This window comes from Pezoporus wallicus, unplaced genomic scaffold, assembly GCF_028554395.1.
Source record: "Pezoporus wallicus isolate ANWC-B61680 ecotype Strahan unplaced genomic scaffold, APGP_CSIRO_Pwel_v1 contig_708, whole genome shotgun sequence".
Lineage (NCBI taxonomy): Eukaryota > Metazoa > Chordata > Aves > Psittaciformes > Psittacidae > Pezoporus > Pezoporus wallicus.
In genome coordinates, this window is record NW_026642310.1 from 790,145 (window position 1) to 812,577 (window position 22,433).

The 22,433-nt window shown below is 40.1% G+C and overlaps 1 protein-coding gene across 6 annotated transcripts in view; it reads right to left on the minus strand.

The window, feature by feature from the left end:
• NTRK2 (neurotrophic receptor tyrosine kinase 2) overlaps nt 1-22,433 on the minus strand; it is a 217,560-nt gene that overhangs the window by 129,027 nt on the left and 66,100 nt on the right. For 3 of the 6 annotated variants that reach the window (XM_057428725.1, XM_057428728.1, XM_057428729.1), the window contains exon 12: nt 4,324-4,395. The exons of the other annotated variants lie outside the window; for them this stretch is intronic. In XM_057428725.1, coding sequence (XP_057284708.1) covers nt 4,324-4,395 — 72 coding nt within the window. The remainder of the gene's footprint in view (nt 1-4,323; nt 4,396-22,433) is intronic. 6 annotated transcript variants of the gene reach the window in all.

Genomic DNA, 22,433 nt, shown 5'->3' on the forward strand with positions numbered 1-22,433 from the left:
CCCAAACCCCAGTAAACAGACATTAATAGAAACCCAAATCATAGAAAAGGACATAGCAATTACTATCTGCATGCCCATTTTAAAACACGGATGTCTGCAGGTTATTTTACACTTCATTTGCATGAAACACTGTATGCCTTAGAGATCAATCAACTTATCAAGAAACGCTTTCTCAGATCTTTCTGCTGGTACTTGAAAAGTAGAAGCTATTAAGAAAAAAGGCTGTTTACCTTATGATATCCCTAGAATTTGTGTTTAATACACTCATTGGTATGCATGTAAAATACAGAAATGTTACTACACAGATATTTTTGACAAGTGCCAGTTACAGCCACAAAAAAGATCAGATCACATGAAGGACACATCATAATCTAGTCTTACCCTTTTGAAAAACAGAATCAATGTCAATTTTAAAACTATTCTTTCTCTAGCTAAATATTGAAGTCAACTCTGCCATCATGTTAGTTTGCATAATTCCAAGGATGAATAGATATTCCACATTTTCAATATATGGCCTTCTGACAAGAACTTTCAAAACAGTTTTTATATACAATTTGGGAAATACTGTTTTTATTCCTGTACAATACAAATTATGGTACTATATCCTATATATTCACTTATAGTGGGATTATTTTACTTACTGTTGCCTTACAACAATATTAACTTCTTTGATTTTTACAGGCTCATAGTTGCTACTGAGCAATTCTCCAGCTTCATTTCTATAACTTCTATAACTTCATTTCTTACATTGAGTCTGTGATGCCTGAATACTTCTTAGAAAATGCTAATCCTAATCACTGAGTACCTCTAGTAAAACACTAATGTTTTTATTTTTTTTTTTACTTCATTAATTTCAGCTGCTTTCCTTCAAAGTCACTTCATGCACTTCCATGCAGCAAAAATATCGATCCTTTTGTGGTCAATCATCATGACAATGGACTGATAGCAAGCCACCAAGAGCCAAATCCCAGCTAGCCAGTTACTCTTTTGCTCCATAAAATTCTCTTCTGACAGAAAAATTAAGACATGCCATGCTAGTTATCTCTTACCACAAATCCTAATGTCACAGCACAGAGAAGAGACATCTTATAGTTGCCTTCCACTGAACCTAATCTATACCAGTCCTCCTCCACAGCAGTACATGCACTCTGGTGGACGAGAAGGGTGAGATATGGGATGTTTCCTCATGAACCTCATAGCCTGGATTTATACTCCTAAAAAGCCATCTAAAAGTCTGGCACACATTTTTCAGGCAGCTAGAAATATATACATTCAGGTTCTACACCTCTTCCAAGACTCCAGGGATTTTTCTTTCTCCTAGATACCGCAGTAAAATGGAATCACACCAAAGACACTGTTTGGCTGTGAATGTCCCTCTGATTCCTCCCAAACACAGAAAATGGAGAGTATTGTAAAGGAAAAATAGTGCACAAGACAGTACTAAATGAAGCAGGTTGAGCCTCCTGTATCACAGCTGCTTGGAGCTAAAGTGAAAATAATGTGCATTTACTCCAGTCTGGCCTTGGTTTGCTTCACTCAGTTCTCAGTTTTACATGGGAACAAAATGCATCTCCATTCAAAGGATCAATCACCCTTCACAGGATACACCAAGGAATGGAGAAGGAAAATGGTCATAGGAAAAAGGAAAGCTCCCACTCTTTGCATTTCTGAACACTACCTCTTACAGCACATTTCAACAGAAGAAACACCATATTTAAAAGGTTAATTGCACCTAAATTACAGCCGAAAAGCCCCATCAGTGACTTTACAGGTAAAAGTAAACAATTTTATTAAATGATACCATGTAATTATAAACTTAATTAGCATGAAATAAATTAGACATGAGCTTATATGGATACAGTGTTTAGTTACTTATTCCCCTAACTGCCAGGTTAGGTTATTAGCAAGAAAGTAAGCGTTGTAAGGGGCAAGGTAAGTAAGGGAAGTAAGGTTCAAGTAAGTTCTCTTACTTGAAACTGTGTTCCTGCAACTGGAGCTGCTGGCACACAGTGTACTATAGATCCTATTTGAATCCTTATTGTCTGCTGCAACTGAGGCCCTGAGAAATTACCAAGCTGCTTGAACAGCAATGGAAATATCCTTCCTCGCTCTGTGAATGTGGACAAAGTCCCAGTCTCTTACCCAACCAAAGTAAAACACTCCCAGACATATTACTACCATGTAAATCTGTTAGGAACAGAACCAGAAAAGGAATGGGGCTATCGCTCAGTTATTTCTGTAGCGTTGCCAAAGTGTGCCTTCTGAATTTCTCTCTTTCTACAGAGAGAATTAAGAAAATGCATTAAATGCATTTGAAATAAGAGATATTTCTTTTGAAAGAAGAGAGATTGATGTTTACTTGGTGACAATTCCCCCTAACAGCACTCTTTTAAGAAATCCAAGGTCCTTGGATCTCCTTGCCTTTTCAGTCAATAAATAGCCAAGCCAATATGCCAGGCTCTTGTTTGGTCAGGCAAACTGAATGACTGCCTACCTTCAGGCTCCAGAAAAGAAACAGGTCCCAGCCTGCAACAGTCACAGGTTAGGAGTCCCTGGAACCAGGCAAAGCTTTGGTCACAATGCTGCCAGCACTGCCAGATACTCTCATTTGTGCTACTACCACTGCAGAAACAATCAGCAATAGAGCTTAGACCTGTTTTCCTTTCATGAGAAGGGGTTTCCGTCTCATCCCCACCTCCCCATCTTCCTCCTAGAAAATCAACTCAGACTTACTTAGAGCAAGGCTGCTGCAAAATAGAGCCTGAATGACTCCACCCCACCAGAGCAAACTTGTGTATTTAGATGGGGAGCAGACACACAAGACATGAACAGTAATTAACAAGCCAAAAACACTTCAGTGTAAATGGGATGTGCAAGACTAGTTGCTTCCAGGCCCACCTATTAAGCTAAAGACTTCAAAGACAAATAGGCTTGGGGCACATTTGTGTCAGTAAAAAAAAAGGCCATAGCCCAGGCTTGAGCAAGGGCATATCTTCTTTTTTATCCACAACTATTTAATCTATATTAAATTAAGGTACCATTTTGGGCTAAGATAAATAGCTCTTTCCCAGACAATGTCCCAGTATAGTTCAAAGGAGAGCATGACTCAGGAACTATTTACAATACACAGTATGTATGAGGTCAACTTATTTGAGGATGAAAGAGTTTTAAACATATGGAGACAATCAATGCCTGTCCCTAAGGGTCATAGAACACATCCTGACCCCATTTTCTTTGGTAACATATTGGTAGCCTCAAACACTTCTGTGCTTTGCCTCAAAAGTGAGTGAAATTATACGGTACACGCAAACCACACACTGTGCCCACTCTCCAGGGGGACCACATAACAGATAACACAGAACTGAATTATTTCTGATATTAGAATGAAAGAGGTGACTCTAATGTGAAACTCATACTGATATTGCAACTGGTTAAATTCCTTTGCAAATAATTGTACTAATTTTGTTAATGTAGGACACAAACCCCTGGTATTTGGCTGCTTCTAATTATTTTGGCTTTGTGCCATGAATCAATATTGATAGAACAGAAAGCAATTTTTGACATTCTGCCTGAAAAAAAGTATTAAAAGGTTCTTGAGAGTTCTTGTAATTTTACTCTTGTTTGGACTGGAAAATAAGACAATGATTGAAAAGAAGTCAGTAAGTTAAAACAAAACAAAACAAAACAAAACAAAGCAAAAAAACCCACCAACGAAACCCAAAACAGAACACACATACACCCCCCCCCCAAAAAAAAACAACCAACAAAACGAACAAACTAACCCCCACACACACATAACAAACAAATAAAAAAAAAATTCATCTGAAGACACCAGTCTGAACATGATATTTGGGACTTTTCCCTAGATATACAGCTGTGTTTGCTTATACCAGATGGATTCTTACCAACTGCTTCACAATGTATTTGTAACGAGCAAAGCAAGACAGCAAGTTATATTCTCACACTGTTGTTTAGTCCATCCCAATTTATCATATATTTCAACAGAATAAAATCCCTTTCAAGTCCTGTTCAAAGCCCTGACATTTACACAAAAAGAATTTCCCACATTATTAGGGGAACCTAACATGCATCATCAATTATTCACAATTTGGACTGCATATATATTTTTTGACCAAAAATTTATGTATACATGAACATAATAGGATAGATACATTCCCAAAATATAACTGAAAACAAATTTAGTGTTTCACAATGACATCTGTTCTAAGAATAAATAATTCTGCAAATTCACCAGGCATATTTAAAAACCACACAGTCTTTGCTCTTTATAGGTTAGGAGTCCAAATTGCTGTATCATCTCACCTTCATTGTCGCAGTCTTGCAATGAAAGCCATATTTGATCTACCAGACCAACTCCTTTTACTTCATCATGAACTGGAATGGAATGCATTACCATTAATGCAATTGTAAAGCGTTTGTTTTGCAACTGCCAATTCTACTCTTTTTTGCATATCTATATTTCTTCACCAATTGTTTTATTTTCCACCCTACTCTGCAGGAGAGAAAGCATCCATTGTGATACTCCTAGATTGTTCCCAGTTCACATTTTTCACAGTTTAAAAGTCTATACCATGAGGAGGGCTGTCACTATTAACTGGTATTTTTAGGACTGGACTTTACCACACACAGCTTATACATGTGGTTTGGAGCTACAGAAATATGCACAGCTTAAAGATTTTGATGAAAAAATCATAATATCATGCTTTACGATAAGCAGTAAGAAAATATTCTTCAGTCACTGGCCAAGTTCTTCTTAGTGCATATCCTTGGTCTGCAAAGATGAACTTAATGTACAGATAACCCCCACTGAAGTCAAGGGTCACTACTTAGTCACACTGCATAAAGCACTTTTTTGCTCAGAGTTTATGGTTTTTTTTGTCTGGAGCTTTTGCTGTTGCTGGGGATCATATACAGCCAAAAAAAAACCAATTCATTAACAGCCAGTTCATCACTTCATTGTATTAAAGAATCCTCAGAAGACTTAACATCAAAATAGCTTGTTCAGCACCTGGGCCTGTTCCTTATTCCCAGGAATATGTTGTGCCAGAGACCCTGGTGTTCGCTTGCTGCTTCCTGTAAGACGGGAGGTACCAGTGTAGCAAAACAACAGGTTTCCACAACTCCTGAACTAATCCAAGGTATTTCAGCATGAGGCTTCACAATGAACATAAACAAAATATCTGCAAATTCAAGCCTCTCTGTCCTGAGTTTTCACATATCAGTGCTAAGTATTCTCTGCAACATAAAAAAATGAACTCACATGCAAAGGCAATGGATCTGTGGTCAGCGGACCTAGACATACATTACAAATTCAATGTCTGAAACTAAACATATAAAAGCAAGTGACAGCCAAATAGCAGGACTCAAACATAGTGGGATGGCTCCTATGACTGGAGTGTTGGAATGGAAGGTTACAGGCTCTTTAGAAAAGACAGGCCTGGCAGGTGGGGAGGGGGAGTTGCCCTTTATGTTACGGATAGGCTGGAGAGTATGGAACTCTGTCTGGGGACAGGTGAGCAGTCCACAGAGATTTTGTGGGACAGGGTTAAAGGGAATATAGCTATGGGAGACATTACCATGGGGATCTGTTACAGACCGCCTGATCAAGGAGAACCTGCGGATGAAGCACTCCATAGACAGATAGGAAAAACCCCACGCTCACAGGCCCTTGTCCTCATGGGGGACTTCAACCACCCTGACATCTGTTGGAAGGACAGTACGGCCCGGCACAAGCAATCCAGGAGGTTCCTTGATTGTGTGGAAGACAACTTCCTTCTGCAAGTAATAGAGGAGCCGACAAGGAGAGGTGCCATGCTTGACCTCGTGCTCACCAACAGGGAAGGGTTCGTTGGAAATGTGACTCTCTAGGGCAGCCTTGGATGCAGCAATCACGAGATGCTCGAATTTGAGATCCTCAGGACAGTGAGAAGAGCGTGCAGCAAGCTCACTGCCCTGGACTTCAAAAGAGCAGACTTTGGCCTGTTCAGGAACCTGCTTCGGAAGGTTCCATGGGATACAGCCCTAGAGGGCAGAGGGGCACAAGACTGTTGGTTGATATTCAAGGATCACCTGCTACAGGCTCAGGAGTGTTGCATCCCAACCAGAAGGAAGTGCAGCAGGAGGGCCAGGAGACCTCCTTGGATGGATAAGGAGCTCCTGAGGAAAATTCAAAGGAAAAAAGAGGCTTATAATAAGTGGAAGCAAGGACAGGTGGCATGGGAAGTGTACAGGGATGTTATCCGGGAAGCTAGGGACCAGGGCAGAAAAGCTAAGGCCCAGTTAGAATTAAACTTAGCTAGAGGTATTAAAGATAACAGGAAGGGATTCTACAAGTACATATCAAATAAAAACCAGACTAGGGAGAATGTAGGCCCCCTCAGGAAGCTCTCAGGAGAACTGGCTGCACAGGATTTGGAGAAGGCTGAGGTTCTGAATGACTTCTTTGCCTCGGTCTTCACTGGCAAAGGCTCTGACCAAACCACCCAAGTCTTGGAAGGCAGACATAGGGACTGTGAGAATGAAGACCTTGGGCCCACTGTAGGAGAGGATCTGGTTCGAGAAAATCTTAAAAATCTGAATGTGCATGGGTCCTGATGAGATCCACCCATGGGTCCTGAAGGAGCTGGCAAATTGAGTTGCTAAGCAGCTGGCCATCATATTTGAGAAATCATGGCAGTCAGGTGAAGTTCCTGACAACTGGAAAAAGGGAAATATAACCCCCATTTTCAAGAAGGGGAAAATGGATGACCCGGGGAATTACAGACCAGTCAGTCTCACCTCTGTGCCTGGCAAAATCTTGGAGCAGAACCTCCTGGATGGCATGCTAAGGCACATGAAAATCAACAAGGTGCTTGGTGACAGCCAGCATGGCTTCACTAAGGGGAAATCCTGCCTGACCAATTTGGTGGCCTTCTATGAGGGGGCTACAGAACTGATGGACAGGGGTAGAGCAGTTGACGTCATCTACCTGGACTTGTGTAAAGCGTTCGACACTGTCCCACACGACATCCTTGTCTCTAAATTGGAGAGACATCAATTTGATAGAAGGACCACTCGGTGGATAAAGAACTGGCTGGATGGCTGCACACAAAGAGTTGTGTTCAATGGCTCAATGTACAGCTGGAGACCAGTAACAAGTGGTGTTCCTCAGGGATCGGTGCTGGGACCGGTCTTGTTTAACATCTTCGTCACTGACATGGACAGTGGGATTGAGTGTGCCCTCAGCAAGTTTGCCGATGACACCAAGCTGTGTGGTTCGGTTGATACCCTGGAGGGAAGGAATGCCATCCAGAGGGAACTTGACACGCTGGTGAGGTGGGCTGATGCCAACCCCATGAAGTTTAACCATGCCAAGTGCAAGGTCCTACACCTGGGTCGGAGCAATCCCAGGCACAGCTACAGGTTGGGCAGAGAAGAGATTCAGAGCAGCCCTGTGGAGAAGGACTTGGGGGTGTTGGTTGATGAGAAAATGAACATGAGCCGGCAGTGTGCACTTGCAGCCCAGAAAGCCAACCGTATCCTGGGCTGCATCAAAAGGAGAGTGACCAGCAGGTCAAAGGAGGTGATCCTGCCCCTCTACTCTGCTCTCGTGAGAACTTACTTGGAGTATTGTGTGCAGTTCTGGTGTCCTCAACATAAAAAGGACATGGAACTGTTGGAACAAGTCCAGAGGAAGGCCACGAGGATGATCAGGGGACTGGAGCACCTCCCATATGAAGACAGGCTGAGGAAGTTGGGGCTGTTCATCCTGGAGAAGAGAAGGCTGCGTGGAGACCTCATAGCAGCCTTCCAGTATGTGAAGGGGGCCTATAGGGATGCTGGGGAGGGACTCTTCATTAGAGACTGTAGTGATAGGACTGGGGAGGGACTCTTCATTAGAGACTGTAGTGATAGGACAAGGGGTAATGGGTTAAAACTTAAACAGGGGAAGTTTAGGTTGGATATAAGAAGGAAATTCTTTCCTGTTAGGGTGGTGAGGCACTGGAACAGGTTGCCCAAGGAAGCTGTGAATGCTCCATCCCTGACAGTGTTCAAGACCACGTTGGACGAGGCCTTGGGTGATATGACTTAGCGTAAGGTGTCCCTGCCCACGGCACGGGGGTTGGAAGCAGATGATCTTAAGGTCCTTTCCAACCTTAATTATTCTATGATTCTATGATTCTATAAATTAGCTATTTAAACTATACTGCTTGAAAATTTGCGTAGCTGCATATTTATATACATGTATATACAAATTCCCACCAACTTATTTCACATGAGTCACTAAACAGTTTTTTCATTGGAAATCTTATTAACATTAAGATACTGGTGCCACACAAAAAAGCAATAGAAATGGATTTTCTATTGCTAACTGTTTATGAATAGCAAAAAAACCAATAGAATATATATAAAACTGGTTTGAGACATATTAAATATGATGTCAGTAGCAAGAGCAAATTGAACTGGGGATATTCTTTGACTGACTAGTGATTACAACCCACAGGAAATTTGAATCCATTGTGCTCAACAAGCATGATGAACTGTTTTCATAATATTCTACAATAAAGCTAACCTCCAGGAGTTTGCTCCTGAAATTATTTTGATAACTCCATATCTTTTCATGTCTTTACCCTACCCAGATTTTCCTAAAATGCAGGATAGGGAAGAGATGATGCCCTAAATTTTATTTGTTATTTTTAAGCCAACATAAAAATTATATTGGACCAACTTTGTTAGCTCCTACAAATACATCCAGCTCATTCTGTTCAAGTTAACTGATCTTAAATGTCACTTTTAAACTGTAGAATTTAAATTTCAAAAAGCAGACCCTGTTCAGCAATATGATGTCTAGATGCATGTAAGTATAGGCAGCCTCGCTTGCCTCTTGGTAAAGCATCAAACCTGTATTTTATCAGGCTCTTCTGGAAGAAAGAAAAAAAGGTAAAATGCTTCACTGAGAGAATACTCTTACAGGATTAAACAAAAGATATTAAGGCAGTAAGATATTCTGCATTTTTGAGTGACTGAATATGATATTTCTCAAAACAGGAAAGCTATTTTACAGGGACATTAAAGGGACATTGCTTCCTTTCCTGCAATTAAAATACTGAATCTGGTACTCCCCTTAGAATTTATAATATAACTTCAGGAAGTGAGATTAGTTATTGAGTACGTAACAAGTTTACTTAGCCTTCACTGAACTGATTTCTAAATAAAGGCAGAAAATGTACCAAAAATGTACCAAAAAAAATACACAAAACCCCTATAAATATTTCTTTAAATATACCTTTCACTTACAGTACTGGAAAACAAATTGCCAAAACGTATTAAGAAGTATCATTGTCCATGCAGTGGAAATATCCTTTCCCTCCTGAAGTCAGAAACTTTACTTTCTCAAACTCAACTCTGTTTTACAGATCTTGCAAAATCAGGTATCTGAGACATGCTGTACCACTGTTTCACAGCTTTCCTGTCCATATTACAACCACAGGAATACTTGAGATAGGAAGGGAGGGAAAAGCCCCTGTCATAACTGACAGAAAACCATTCACGAGCACAGCACCCCTGTTCTTGGATCAGGGCAGAGTCCTCTCCTGTAATAATATGGCTTTCTGTCCAACACTGACTATGCTAAGAGCTACTGATTACAACCCCGATTAAACAAGTAATTAAATCCTCCAAAACATTCCTATGGTTGGGCAAGGGTTTTGAGAAGGACAGAGACCAAACAGCAGTTACGACCTTGAAAGAAAAGTATTGATCGAATTTTGCCTTCTGAAACAAAGGATGGGAAACTGAAACCAACTATCCTGAATCATTAATGAGCTCCCATAGCACACTCCTAACTCCAGGTTTTTACATATCCAAGTAATTTCTTTAGGCTTCCACAATACCAGCACATTGCAAACTACTCATGAAAAAGAACTGCAGATTCAGTCAAGACAACATGAAGTGCCTCTAGGCAACAACTCAAAGGTGTCACTTCTTGTGTACTTCAGACTATGTAAAAGAGAACATCTGTTATATGTATGTTTAAATATACATATGCATGCGTGTGTTTACACATATTACATTCATTACTGTGAGCAACTAGAAGATGCTATTGCTTGCCCATGCCACCACCAAGTACCCACTGATAAAGAATATGATTTTCCATTCTGTGGCTCTTTCCTAGGACTGACAGCTCGTTGAGCATACTTTCTATTAGGAATATCCATTTGGACCTAAAAAAAGGAGAATTCCGGTGGGGTTCTTTTTTTGGATTTGGGTTTGGGGCTTTTTTTTTGATTGTTTGTTTGTTTGTTTGTGGGGGTTTTTTTATGTTTGGGGTTTTAAAAAAAAAATAAAAGCTCTTCATAGAATGGAATGAAATAAAATTATGTGAAGTTATAATTTTGTGGCAGGAAAAATCCAACTAACTGCTGTTTTGTATTGATTAGCACTTAGTTCTAATAAGTGGAGATTAGGAAGCCAGCCATTAGATGAGACATAGGAAGGTGTTATGATAATTTTCTCCTTATTCATCTTACATTTCACTATATCCTCCAGTTTAGTGAGTTTTCTCTCCTCAATACATTCTTCAGTTTTTCTTGTAAAGTCTCCTTTCCTACAAATTGTTTCCAATAGCTGCTAGTAGTTGGAGCTATTAGTATTCACAACTGCAATTTGTTGCAACTGTTACTGGAGTACATGGAAAGCCTCCTTCATTGGTCTTGGCTCATCCAGCAAATTATTCTCTAAATATTAATGTATTTCTTCAGTGAAGTCATAATTTAGTTTATAGAACTGATTTCTGATTTCAAAATGCCTTTATTAGACAAAGCAACCATGTTAAAAGATTGGAGAATTATTAAGCTAAAATTTGTTTTAAATGTGATCAAACCAAAAGATTTTGAAGAAAACCACCCAAAAAGTGAAATGGGCGTTGACTATAGACATTTCCTCTCAAACAGATGCTGCTCAGCAAAGAAAAAAATATCAACAAGGTGCAAATACAAAAAAAAGAAAAAAAATACTCTGTTTATCATCCAACACAGGAAAGAATAATGCAACAACTTCAGTCTCCACTGGCACACAGCAGTGCACTGGCAGAAAATATAGGCTACATCTGCACAAAGGAGTACTCAGTGCTGTCAAAGACAGTGGGTTCAAATGTGTTGGAAGTTGGCTATTTTCAAAACATCCATGTGATTAAACTGCCTATTTAATTACCAGTATTTGTACTCCCTAAGGACTAGGAAGCTTCCTCAGAAATACAAGGACAATATGGTCACATTGACAAAGACGAGAATCACTACTTCTGGAATCAAATTCAGGCACCTTCTATAGTACATAAAATATGATATAAAAAACCACTCAAGTAACAATGCTGTTTCTATTCTTAATGATTACTGAATTAACACCATTAAATAAAATGCTATTCATTATCTTACACAGAGTGTCCTGGGGATTAAAAATTCCATACTGCAAATTCACACACAAATGGAAATATAACACTTCAGTTCACTATAGAAATATACATTTTTGTATGCTAGCAAAAAAACATCAAAACAAGATTAAAAGATCATAGGCAAAGAACAAGCAGGCTGGGCAATGATAAGGACATTCATTTAAGTAAGAGAGAAGAGATGAGCTGTGCGTTACAGTTGCAGTCTACGTATGAATGACAGTGCGCAAACATTGTCATACAGGAAGAGAAGAATCATTCACAATGTTACAGTTCAGTTTTACATTTTCTCTTTACCATTGTGTGTTGCATAAGACACAGATAATGAACTATGAGGTGTTTCAGTGCTATGAACTGGACAATATCAGAATGCCATAACCACAGGTCTGTAAAACCTATGGATTACATCTTTCTTGTAAAAACAAATGTTCACTAGGGGACAGTCTGGGCTTTGCAAAATAATCTTTCCCATCCTCCTACCTTTTTTGGTCCTGTAGTGGTTACAGCACAAGAAACACATTTCTTGGTCCTGGCTGTCTGATTTTCAGTGTCACTGTTCTAGGCTTGCTTCATCCCAGGCTGAAGTTTAATATTTTAATATTATTATTATTATTATTGTTTTGTTTTTAAAAGGTGTGCTGGAATTCATGACCATGTGGACTCAGTGAGGGACAGCGCAAAAGGCAGCTGACTGCAGGACACTGTTATTACCTAAGGAGCAGGACATCTCTCAGAACAGAGGCATGGATTCCTTTCTCTGATCCCGTTACATTATTTTGAAACATACATACCTCTTAGTATGAAATTCCACACTAACAAACCAGCCCCACAACCTTACCATTCCACTGACTTCAAAAGCTTGATTTCTGGTTGGCAACAGTTAGAAAGGACAGAAAAGTCAATTTCCCAAGCTTTCATGCTGCTGTTACAGAGCCCAGAGCAGCTCCTGGCCCTGCCTGTGGTGACTAGACTAGATCTGGCAACCTTTGCAAGGTACCTGTCAAGGATGCGTTCCCAATAATGGCCTGACCTAGAACAAACTGTTGTTCTGGGACACATCATCTCACTTTATCAGTTTGTCAGAGCTGATAACCTCCACAGCTCTCAATCCTCCCCTCCCACTGCCTGTTCTCTGACTTTCATTGAGTAGGATTACCAACTCATTCCATTCTTCATTCACTTTCCCACTGATTTTTTGCTTCTCTCCATGACATCATGGAACACCCTTTCAAAGTCAGATTGAAACCTCCCCCAGAAGGATGAGAAATCACATTACCCCTGTTTTTGTCATTGCTCCAACTTAGAGAAGTTAGACCTACCTTCCTCATCATAACTAACTATTGCATCTTCAATCACACCTTCTCCACAACTTCGGCTTCCCATCTTAATCCCTTCCTGCTCTTCTCTTTCTACTCAGTACATAATTGGAAAGGGGTGTGTTTTTTGCCTTTTCAGCTTGCTTTTCCTTAGTTATACAACCTTTATTACAACCTTTTCTTTTTTCCCCATGTACTGGGTTCAGCTGTAACAGATATTTTTCCCCTTCTCAGTAGCTGGTGCAGTGCTGTGTTTTTGACTTTAGTCAGAGAAAAGTGCTGATAACACACCAGTGTTTCAGTTGTTGCTAAGTAATGCTTACTCCAATCAAGGACTTTTCAGTCTCTCATGCTCTGCCCATGAGGAGGGGCACAAGAAATCAGGAGGAAGCAGAGACAGGACACCTGACCCAAACTAATCAAAGCGGTATTCCATAGCACAGCATGTCACATGCAGTATATAAACTGGGGGGGAGTCAGGCAGAAGGGCAGATAGCTGCTCAGGTTGAGCTGGGTGTTTGGTTGGCAGGTGGTGAGCAATTGCATTGTGCATCACTTGTGTTTATTGTTTTTTCCCCCCCTTCTCCCTTTTAGTTTAACATTCTCTGTCCTTGTTATTTCCCTTATCATTATTATGATCAGTGGTAGCAGTAGTGGTTTGTGTTATACCTTAGTTACTGGACTGTTCTTATCTCAACCCGTGGGAGTTACATTCTTTCAATTCTCCTCCCCATCCCTTGTCGGGGGGGGGGAGTTGTGAAGCGGGGGGGGGGGGGGAGAAGTGAGTGAGTGGCTGTGTGGTTCTGAGTGTGAGTGAGTGGCTGTGTGGTTCAGCTGGGCTTAAAGCACGATATGCCACCACTGTTTAAGAAATTCCCTACCTGCTTACCTGCTTATCTCTTCTAGTCTTCTTACTTAGACCCAAAGATCTGCTCTCCTATTTTCCCTTACTTCTTTTTCTCACCCCTCCCTTGTTCTCCTCTATCACTTCTCACTTAGTACAACTTCTCTCACAACAAAGGCAGGCTTTGGTCTTGCCTTAAAAAAAAAAAAAAAAAAAAAAAAAAATTACAACATCCGTTTCTCAAACTGTTACCTGTATTTCTCACTGAGCTCACTTAATGAAATGCAAGTTTACCGGGTCTTTTTCTTGGACTATCAGCCCTCTGGCTATGACTTCTCTGGTCTGCATCCAAGACTTTACTCAATGTCATCCTGACCCATGACTATATTTCCTATTACCTTTATATCCTACATAACATATCATTAGCCTTCTGTGCTTAGTTTTACATGACTCATGATTCAGAGATATTTGTTCTGTCCAAACTGCCACACTCTAATACTTCTTTACAAAATGATCCTTGAATTCTTTGCAGTCAGTTTCAGAAAGAAGAAAATAAATTACACTTTTCTTCACAAAGTAGCAGTCAAGGTGGTGCTACTATAAAAAATCTCTAGCCAACTGTACTACTGCTAAAGACAGACAAAAACCTACACTAAGAACTACAAAACATTATTTTGAAGGGAAAGAAAACTGAATTTGTTCAGTCTGACTGCAGGAATCATGCAAGATCATACAAAATTCACTTCCCTTATTTTTCCAACTTTAAAATTATAGACCTATTTTGCATGACTAGCAATGTCTTTTAGTGAAATTAAACAGCAGAAATGTGTCAGAGCTACAATCATATTTCAAAAGGTGAATCATAGCAGCAAAGCTGTGAAATATTTTAAAAGTTGACATGCTTGTTTTTTCAAGTGGCTAACCTATGACTATACTGGACAAATAAAAATATTCAACCACTATAAAGTTCTGTTAAACAAAGCAGAAAACTGTTTTGAGTCACATTTAAGAAGATACTTGTCTGCCTACAGCTGATGGGGTATATACCAAACCAGGAATGTGTAAGTATACATGGACACTTCAGTCTGTGTAAAAAGTATTCGTCAGTTGGACACTTCAGTCTGTGTAAAAAGTATTTGTCAGTTCAGGCTACAACCAGTACTCATATCTACCACTAGATAAGTTCAGTTTTCTCACTGGCATCAGCAAAATACTTCTTGCTGTACCTTTTATGCTTCCCACACACACCAACCAATGCAGTCAGATGTGTCTGAAATGCAGCTAAGGGAACCCTCTGAAATTTCAGTTCCTTAAACTCCCTCTTTTCATAACCTTTTTGTAGCTAAGACTCACCTAAGAGAATTGTTTCTGGTCCATATCTTGTAAAAAGCAAGTTCAGGAGAGACCTTACTAGCTGGGGCTCTTTCCTGTGACCTTTTTTTTTAAATCCTGTCACATTGGCTGGAAGCAGTATCCCAGCAAACATTGATATTTCATCCCCTATTTAAGAAGCTATGTAAGAACCACTCTACGATGCCTCCCTCATCCAGAGCTCAGTGTGTTACAGTGTGAAGGTTAATAGAGGAGTGAAGGGCCAAGATTAAGTTCCACCTATTCTTTGTGAGAATTTAGTTTCCCATGTTACTATAAAGACACTTTTCTAGATATACATGGAAGCTGGCACAGCCAACCGCAGGACCTCTGGCTACTGCACTTCCCAAAGAAATGCTAACTCCCATCGATTTGAGTGACTCCAATTCCTACCTACACTCATTTACTGGCAGGGTAGTATAAAGGGGCCATTGTGTAAAAGAAGTCAGGCTCGCTGACCTTTTTTTTTAAATAAAGGATGCCGTCAGCATACCAACATCTTTAGATATCAATGATCCATTTTATGCTGCCCACTTCCTCCTCTCCTTTCCAAAACCCTCCTACTTAGCAAGGACACTACCTCAGTTTTAAACATTAATGCAGCTCTTTGACAAGGTAACAGTAATGAACACTGAGTTCTGAAGTCAACACTGTAGCTGAGGTTCTTCTTTATTTCCTCACACTGAAGCAAGACAAACTGGTGACCAAATTGTTGAACTGAAAGAAAGCATTTCAGTTAAAGCATTTCCATAGCATTGCTCACCGTCTTGAATGCATTTTCAGGACTGTAGGAGAGGACAAAGACTATCAGTAGTCAGCTGCAATGCAATGAGTGGGAAAAAGATGGGATATCTAACTAGCTAACTCTGAAGTATCTAACTTAAATTCAAGTAAACTTGGGAGTTAGGACAGCTAGAATAGGCACTTGGGAAACTCTCAGAAGCTCTATGTCTTGTACGTAAAAAGCAAGTCATACATGACAGGAATTAATTTAATGCGCACAAAGTATGGGAGCTCAGCGCAAAGAGATCATTGTTCCAAGGCCATGGTGTACGCAACAGTTCACACATTCTTTTGTAGAAGTTGTGGCCAGTGAAAACAGTGCTCAGCTTTACATTTTATGCAATCAAAGCACATGTTTGTAAAATCATAGCTTTTACTTAGCAAAAAGATCATCCTGGCTGCTGGGAGCAAGTCAAAATTTACAAAGTTATCATCACTGCAGCACCTAAGACTTAATTGCTAGGCAACATCATTGTGACTAATAGTGAATGTCTATTGTGGCATGAACACTTTTTGAAGTACATGGGTCACAGCCAATTGCATAAAGACTGCAAACGCACAGTAGGAATTCTCTTGGCACTCTTTGGCACCACAAGGGTACAACTATCAGCCCAGAGCTGCCAAAGGCAAAACCAGAGCTGGACTGCTGCTATAGAAGGAAGGTACAGGAAGGCAGAATAAGGCAATCTCATCCTTCTCCCAGGAATACCACCTCCTCACAGTTCAAATTTGGCACATCTGGGCCTGAACCATGCAACCGGACAGACATTTCCAGTCCCCGCAGGGGACTGTGACCTGAGCTCAGGAACTGTCCAAACACACCAAAGGGAAAAGCAGGGATTCCAAGCTTCTTTGTAGCCTCAGGATAGTATGGTCCAACAGCCTGGAAGCATAAGTGCTCCTCACTTTCTCTGTTGGTTTGCTACCACACTCCTCTTGTCTGTGCCATGTGGCTTGTAGCATATTCTGTGTGAAAGACCCAGGCACAGGCTGCCTTGCCAAGGAGTGAAAGGAAGAATGTTTCCTCTGGTTCTTCTGCACTCATGCTAGATCACCTGGTGAATTGGTGGATTGCACCCTATATCAGCTAAAAGAAATTCCAAACTATTCTTTTGTTAAAATAAAGCTATGTGTACATATTTTAAACCTTTTTTTTTTTTTTTGCCAGAGCAACAGGGTGCTTCAGAGGCAGACAGAAGGAAATTTTCCCTTGCCAGTCTTCTTTTGTGCAGCAGGCGTAGAATGCAACAGCCACGTTGGTCCAACCAAATTAAGATCTATCACCCTGCCTCTGACAAAGGTCAAAAGCATCTGCCAAAAGCATCTGCCTGAGGGATCATGCAAACACAAAGCAAGCACATAGTCACACTTACCCAGAATACTTTGCTGCTCAGATTTCATGTGTGAAAGGCAATGCTTTCATGCTGTGTTAACAACTGTACTGCTCAAACTCACAGCCTCTGAGCAGGGAACAGGCCTTGTGCCATTCACCTGGCTCACAACCCGAACCCACAAGGCACCTGAGGTTTACTGTGCCACCAGCAAGTTGCATGACTTCGGGTGGCAGCAGGAAAACCTGCATTACTGGAGCATGCAGGGAGAGGCCTTTGTAAGAGCAGCTGCAATGCAGAAGCTTCAGGCATCATGAGAACCAGTTACAAAACCTGCTTAGCTGGCAAGCTGGCAGTCAGAAGCACAGAAATTTAGCAGCAGGGATTATCTACTGCTCTCCAAAGTAACTGAGGGTTGTGAGAGCTCACAGGAAACCTCCAAGAGGATGTGAATGGGCAGAAATATTTAACTGGGTGGCAGCCACAAGCAGAATTTGACTGCTGGTTTTAACTTCATCCTTGAGCAACTAGAGTGTGAGAGACATTTAACAAATGAGCAACTGCAACAGAGACAGCTGAAGACCTAGAACATGGCTGTTCTTAGTATATAACCCCTGCATGCCTTAGCAAAAAGACAGATAATAGTGCAGCCCTTGAGGTAGTCGAAGGGAACATTACAATGGCAGTCTCCAAAAAAGTTACAGGACATCAAGAAATCCTGTTTCAGAAACTATTGTAGGAAAAGGAACATTTCTCTCCAATACATTTCTGCTGTTGCATATTCCTATGAATCGCAGAAATGCAACTTCTTGAAAGTGCACAAATGTGGAATCCCTTCAGTAACAAATGTTCCAGCTGCAGCCACCAGCTCCTGTGCCTGAGAGCAGGTGAAGCAAAGGGTTAGTGTTATTCAATTCACTGCTTTTTAAGGGGAGTTTCTCTCCAAGTTTGAGAGACCGTCTTCTGACCAGGAACAAAGTTAAAACTTCTCCTGCTTTACAGGGCCATACAGGGTATGCCTGCTTGTTGGCGCTGGCCCTGTCAAATGTGGAGGCAAATCCATGAACACAGACACTCCTCAGAGGGGTTACAAATGAACTCCTCTGGGTTACAGACATCCTGGCAGATTATGTACTTGGGGAGGGGAAGGTGTGAAAAAAATATAGAAAAAGACCCATTCATTCCAATAAAACAATCTTATTTGAACTTTTGCCCAGAACTTAAATAAAACACTTAAAAAAAAAAGTGTTCCTTTTTTTCCAAAGCAGCTTGGCTACCTTTTGTCTCAATTTTTCTTAATTCCTGTGAACTTTTGTACTTCCTCAGTTCTTCCTAAGCATCAATAGCATTGCTACAACAATGGCTTTACAGCACTTCTTATCCTGAAAGAAGAAACACCATGAACCTGGCAAAAAAATCCAGAGGCTTTTTCCAAATATTCAGATCCAAGAAGTGTAATGCCATGAGACAGGACAAAGAAAACAATGGCATCTTAGGATGCATTAAAGGAAGCTGTGAAAAAAAAGTACTCCTGTGTGGTTTTGCAAAATCGGGCAAGAAGGAACAAGCAGTTTGCCTGATATGGGGAAAATTAAAATAAGCATCAGAAAATTCTAAAAATCATACTCGATTTCCAAGCAGTTTTGTTTGTGGAACTTTTTTAGATGCACACATTTGTCTGGAGCATACTTAAACAAGTCTTCATTTTCTGTGATTCTGTTCATACTACTTTAAAAGACACAGCTCTGCTGTGGGAAGCAGAACAACAGCTATGAGGAGAGCTACAGCAGAGTGCTCTGTATCAGCTATGCCCTGAGCCCATGGTTAATCTTCCCATAATGAATGCTTTTAGATCAATGAAACAAAAAAAAAAGGCACTCCAACTGTATTAAGATCTCAGCATCTGGTAACAGAATTGGTAAGTAGCTAATATGGCCAGGAATTTACAACCAGAAATTCATGAAACACATTGATTGTATTATCTATTATTCAGGGCAAGCACAGGGTTTGTCTCAAATTCAGGGGGAGAAAAAAAAAGTTAAAAAAAAGGAGCCATTAACAGAAATCAAATGGAATGAAACACATAAAATCCAACAAGTATTTTAAAAGAAGTGGAGCAAAGTCCTAAGCAGCAGATCCTTGTAATCTGCAGTGGTGCTATTCAACTGATATTCACATACCTGAGCCAAATATTTCTCTGAAAAAGATGTGAAAAAGATGTCCCTGTACTGTAAATAGTATGCAGTCTCCTGTAACCTTTCAGCATTTCCCTGTCCTCACAATTAAGCTGGTATTCAAAAGCCACACAGCTCAGAAAGTGTCATCATCCACATGACACTTTCACTTACCCCTTTTATGCTCCTCTGTAGTGTGAGTCAACATGCCCAGAGACAAGACAAGAAGCAAGGGCACAAACTGAAATGAAGAAACTTTAAGTATAGGGCAAAAAAAACCAAAACAGCTGTACTGTAAAGGTGATTGAACACTGGCACACATTGCCCATCCTCAGAGATATTAAATCCTAGCAGGCCATAGCCCTGAGCAACCTGCAGTAGCTTGCCCTGCTTTAGGCAGGAGGTCAGACTAGACACCACAGCACCTGCCAGCCTCGGCTGTTCTCTAAAAGCTGGACCAGCCTTCAGGAGCAGCCTCTAACAGCACCTCTGCTGGCGACTGCTTCCATATTGGCCTTTTTCCTAAATGAAGGTCATAGAATCATAAAACCAGCTAGGTTGGAAAAGACCCATACAATGGATTTCACCTCTACCAGGGATACCATCTATTTATCTACTATTCATGTTCCCACCTATGGTGTTCAAGAACTGCTTGATTTTTAGCATCTTGTTTTCTAGCAGCATCTAGTTTTAGCATTTCCTCAAATGGTGATCACAGCCAAGCACTTTGCAGTAAATGCTGCTTAAAGCATTGGCAATTGGGTTCACACAAAAAAAAAAAAAAATAAAAAAAGAAGATAGATAGATACATAGACAGCTAGACAGCCAGACAGCCAGATGATAGATAAATGGAAAGATAGATGGACAGATGATGGATAGACAGCTAGACAGCCAGAAAGATAGACAAACAGACGATAGATGATAGATAGATAGATAGATAGATAGATAGATAGATAGATAGATAGATAGATAGATAGATAGATGATAGATAGATAGATAGATAGATAGACAGATAGGCTGGCTTTGATATTCTTTTGTTCCTTTTCTTTCTTCTTATTCACTCCACTCATCAGAATACTTCCAACATCTTTGTGCCAGATCTCACTCTGAATATAGGTAAACAATTAATTACTATGTTCACCTTCTCTCCCACTTTCCATTCTCTTGTGCTTATATTTCCTCCTATGTCCAGTCTCATTAGTCTCTAAATTCCATGAGCTAAATTACTCTTTGCACGTAAGAAACTAAGAGAAAAACTGGGCTTTGTACAAGAAAGACTTATGAAGCAAATGTGGATGTAGACTCAACACAGAGTTAGTGTCTGCAGTTTAGACCTTTAAGACTGACTCTTCTGTTCTAACACTACCTTGATCTAGGAGCTGTGCTATTCCTGTGAGCCTTGGCCCATGTCAAGGTAGAGCTGTAGCAACTATGATTTTCTGCTCTCCTCAATTCCACTGTATCCATTACCAGTCTTATTTCTCTTTAGTATTTTTCTGGTTTGTCTCTGCTGTCCTCTACCCAACATCGCCCTAGTTCTCCAGGTCTTCTCACTTCACACATGCCACATGCATGTACACTCTTTCATCCAATCTTGTATACATCTATTTTTGGGGGCAAGTGGAGAAGAGGAAAGCTAGAAATGCCTAAAAGTATGTTTTGATAGGGTGACATGTCCCCAGAAGAATGCTTTAAGAGGCATTTGTTTTCTTTATTAGAACACAAGAGAATGGTGGCATAAATATTTCAAGATCTTTGTAAAATCCTTTACACAAAACTACTTTCACAGATCAGTTCAAAAGAACTTTCATTCTTGAAGAACTTACGGCAATTTAATACATACCAAGGTACTTAGAAGCATTAAAACTCTATTTTACAAATGTTTATGTGGTAAGTAAATATTACTGCCCCTATTATACAAGTGATGCACTTCAGACATTCAGTTTGTATGATCTGCCCATGACTGCAGGGACCAGAATGCCATTGTCAAACAATAAAAATAGCTTCTTGAGTGTAGTTCAGATGAGCAATATCATCATTGCCTTTACATGTCTATTCACTAAAAATACTGTGGATTTGAGCATGTTCATTTTTTTTCTACGTCTTACCTTACAACACTGACTCACATGAATTAATCTCTCTTTTATATTCTGCTCATTGACTAAATAATGAAATGTTCTAAAGACATTAAAGTATTGACGCCTACAGAACCGGCATTTGGGTAGGTACAACACAGCACAAAATCACTTCTATAGGTACAAATGGAAACTCAAAAAGTTCACGATTTCAAAGACTTGATGAAGGTCAAGTAGTAAGTATATTCCCAAGCTACAAACTGATCTTCTTAATTACCTGGCAAACAAGGTAAAATTGTCCAGGAGGCCCTTGCTACAAGCTTATTGGAGACCAATTTGAAAATTAGATCATACCTGTCAAACTGCAGGTCTTTGCTGAAGATGCAAAGTTTTTATTTTGTACTTTGTTTAGAATTAAAAGGAGTAAAAGCTTCTCTATTCTAAACTCTTCTACTCTCACTGCATTTCATTCTTTTCCTGGTCTATAGCAACCCAATTGCTAAAGAAAGACACGTTATAACACAGGAGTTATTAATAAAAGGAACAGCTCTCAAACCATTTGCTTCTAAACTCTCCAAAATCTGGACTCTTCAATCACCAATGTGAATGAAGTAGGGTTTGTTTTGAAGCCTCTTGCAATCACCCACTCTCCAACATGGAGTCAAGTAAAATGCATTAAAGCAGAGAATAAAATTACCATTTGCTATAAGCTTACAGACAAGTAAGACAGAAAAGATTTTTCCTGCTGTCCCTGAAGTTATATCAAAAAGAGTGTGCAAAAGCCTCAATAAATGGTCACATTCAGGCAGAATGGTAAAGCACTCCACTCTTAGCTGGACAGAGCTGTATTTAATCAGTCATTAAACACGTTAATATGATTTCTTGGTAAATGACAATTAAAGTCATCACAGATGCGTTGTATCAGAATGACAGTATTCCTTCATAAGAGGCTTTTATCATGCAGTTGTACAGTATTTCACGCCCAAACTAAAACACAGTAAGACAACTGAGAAATATGCTGCAACTGAAAACAAGTTCCAAGCTGACCTTTCCAGTACTGTCTTTTGGACCAAAGCTCAAAATGTAACAAGAG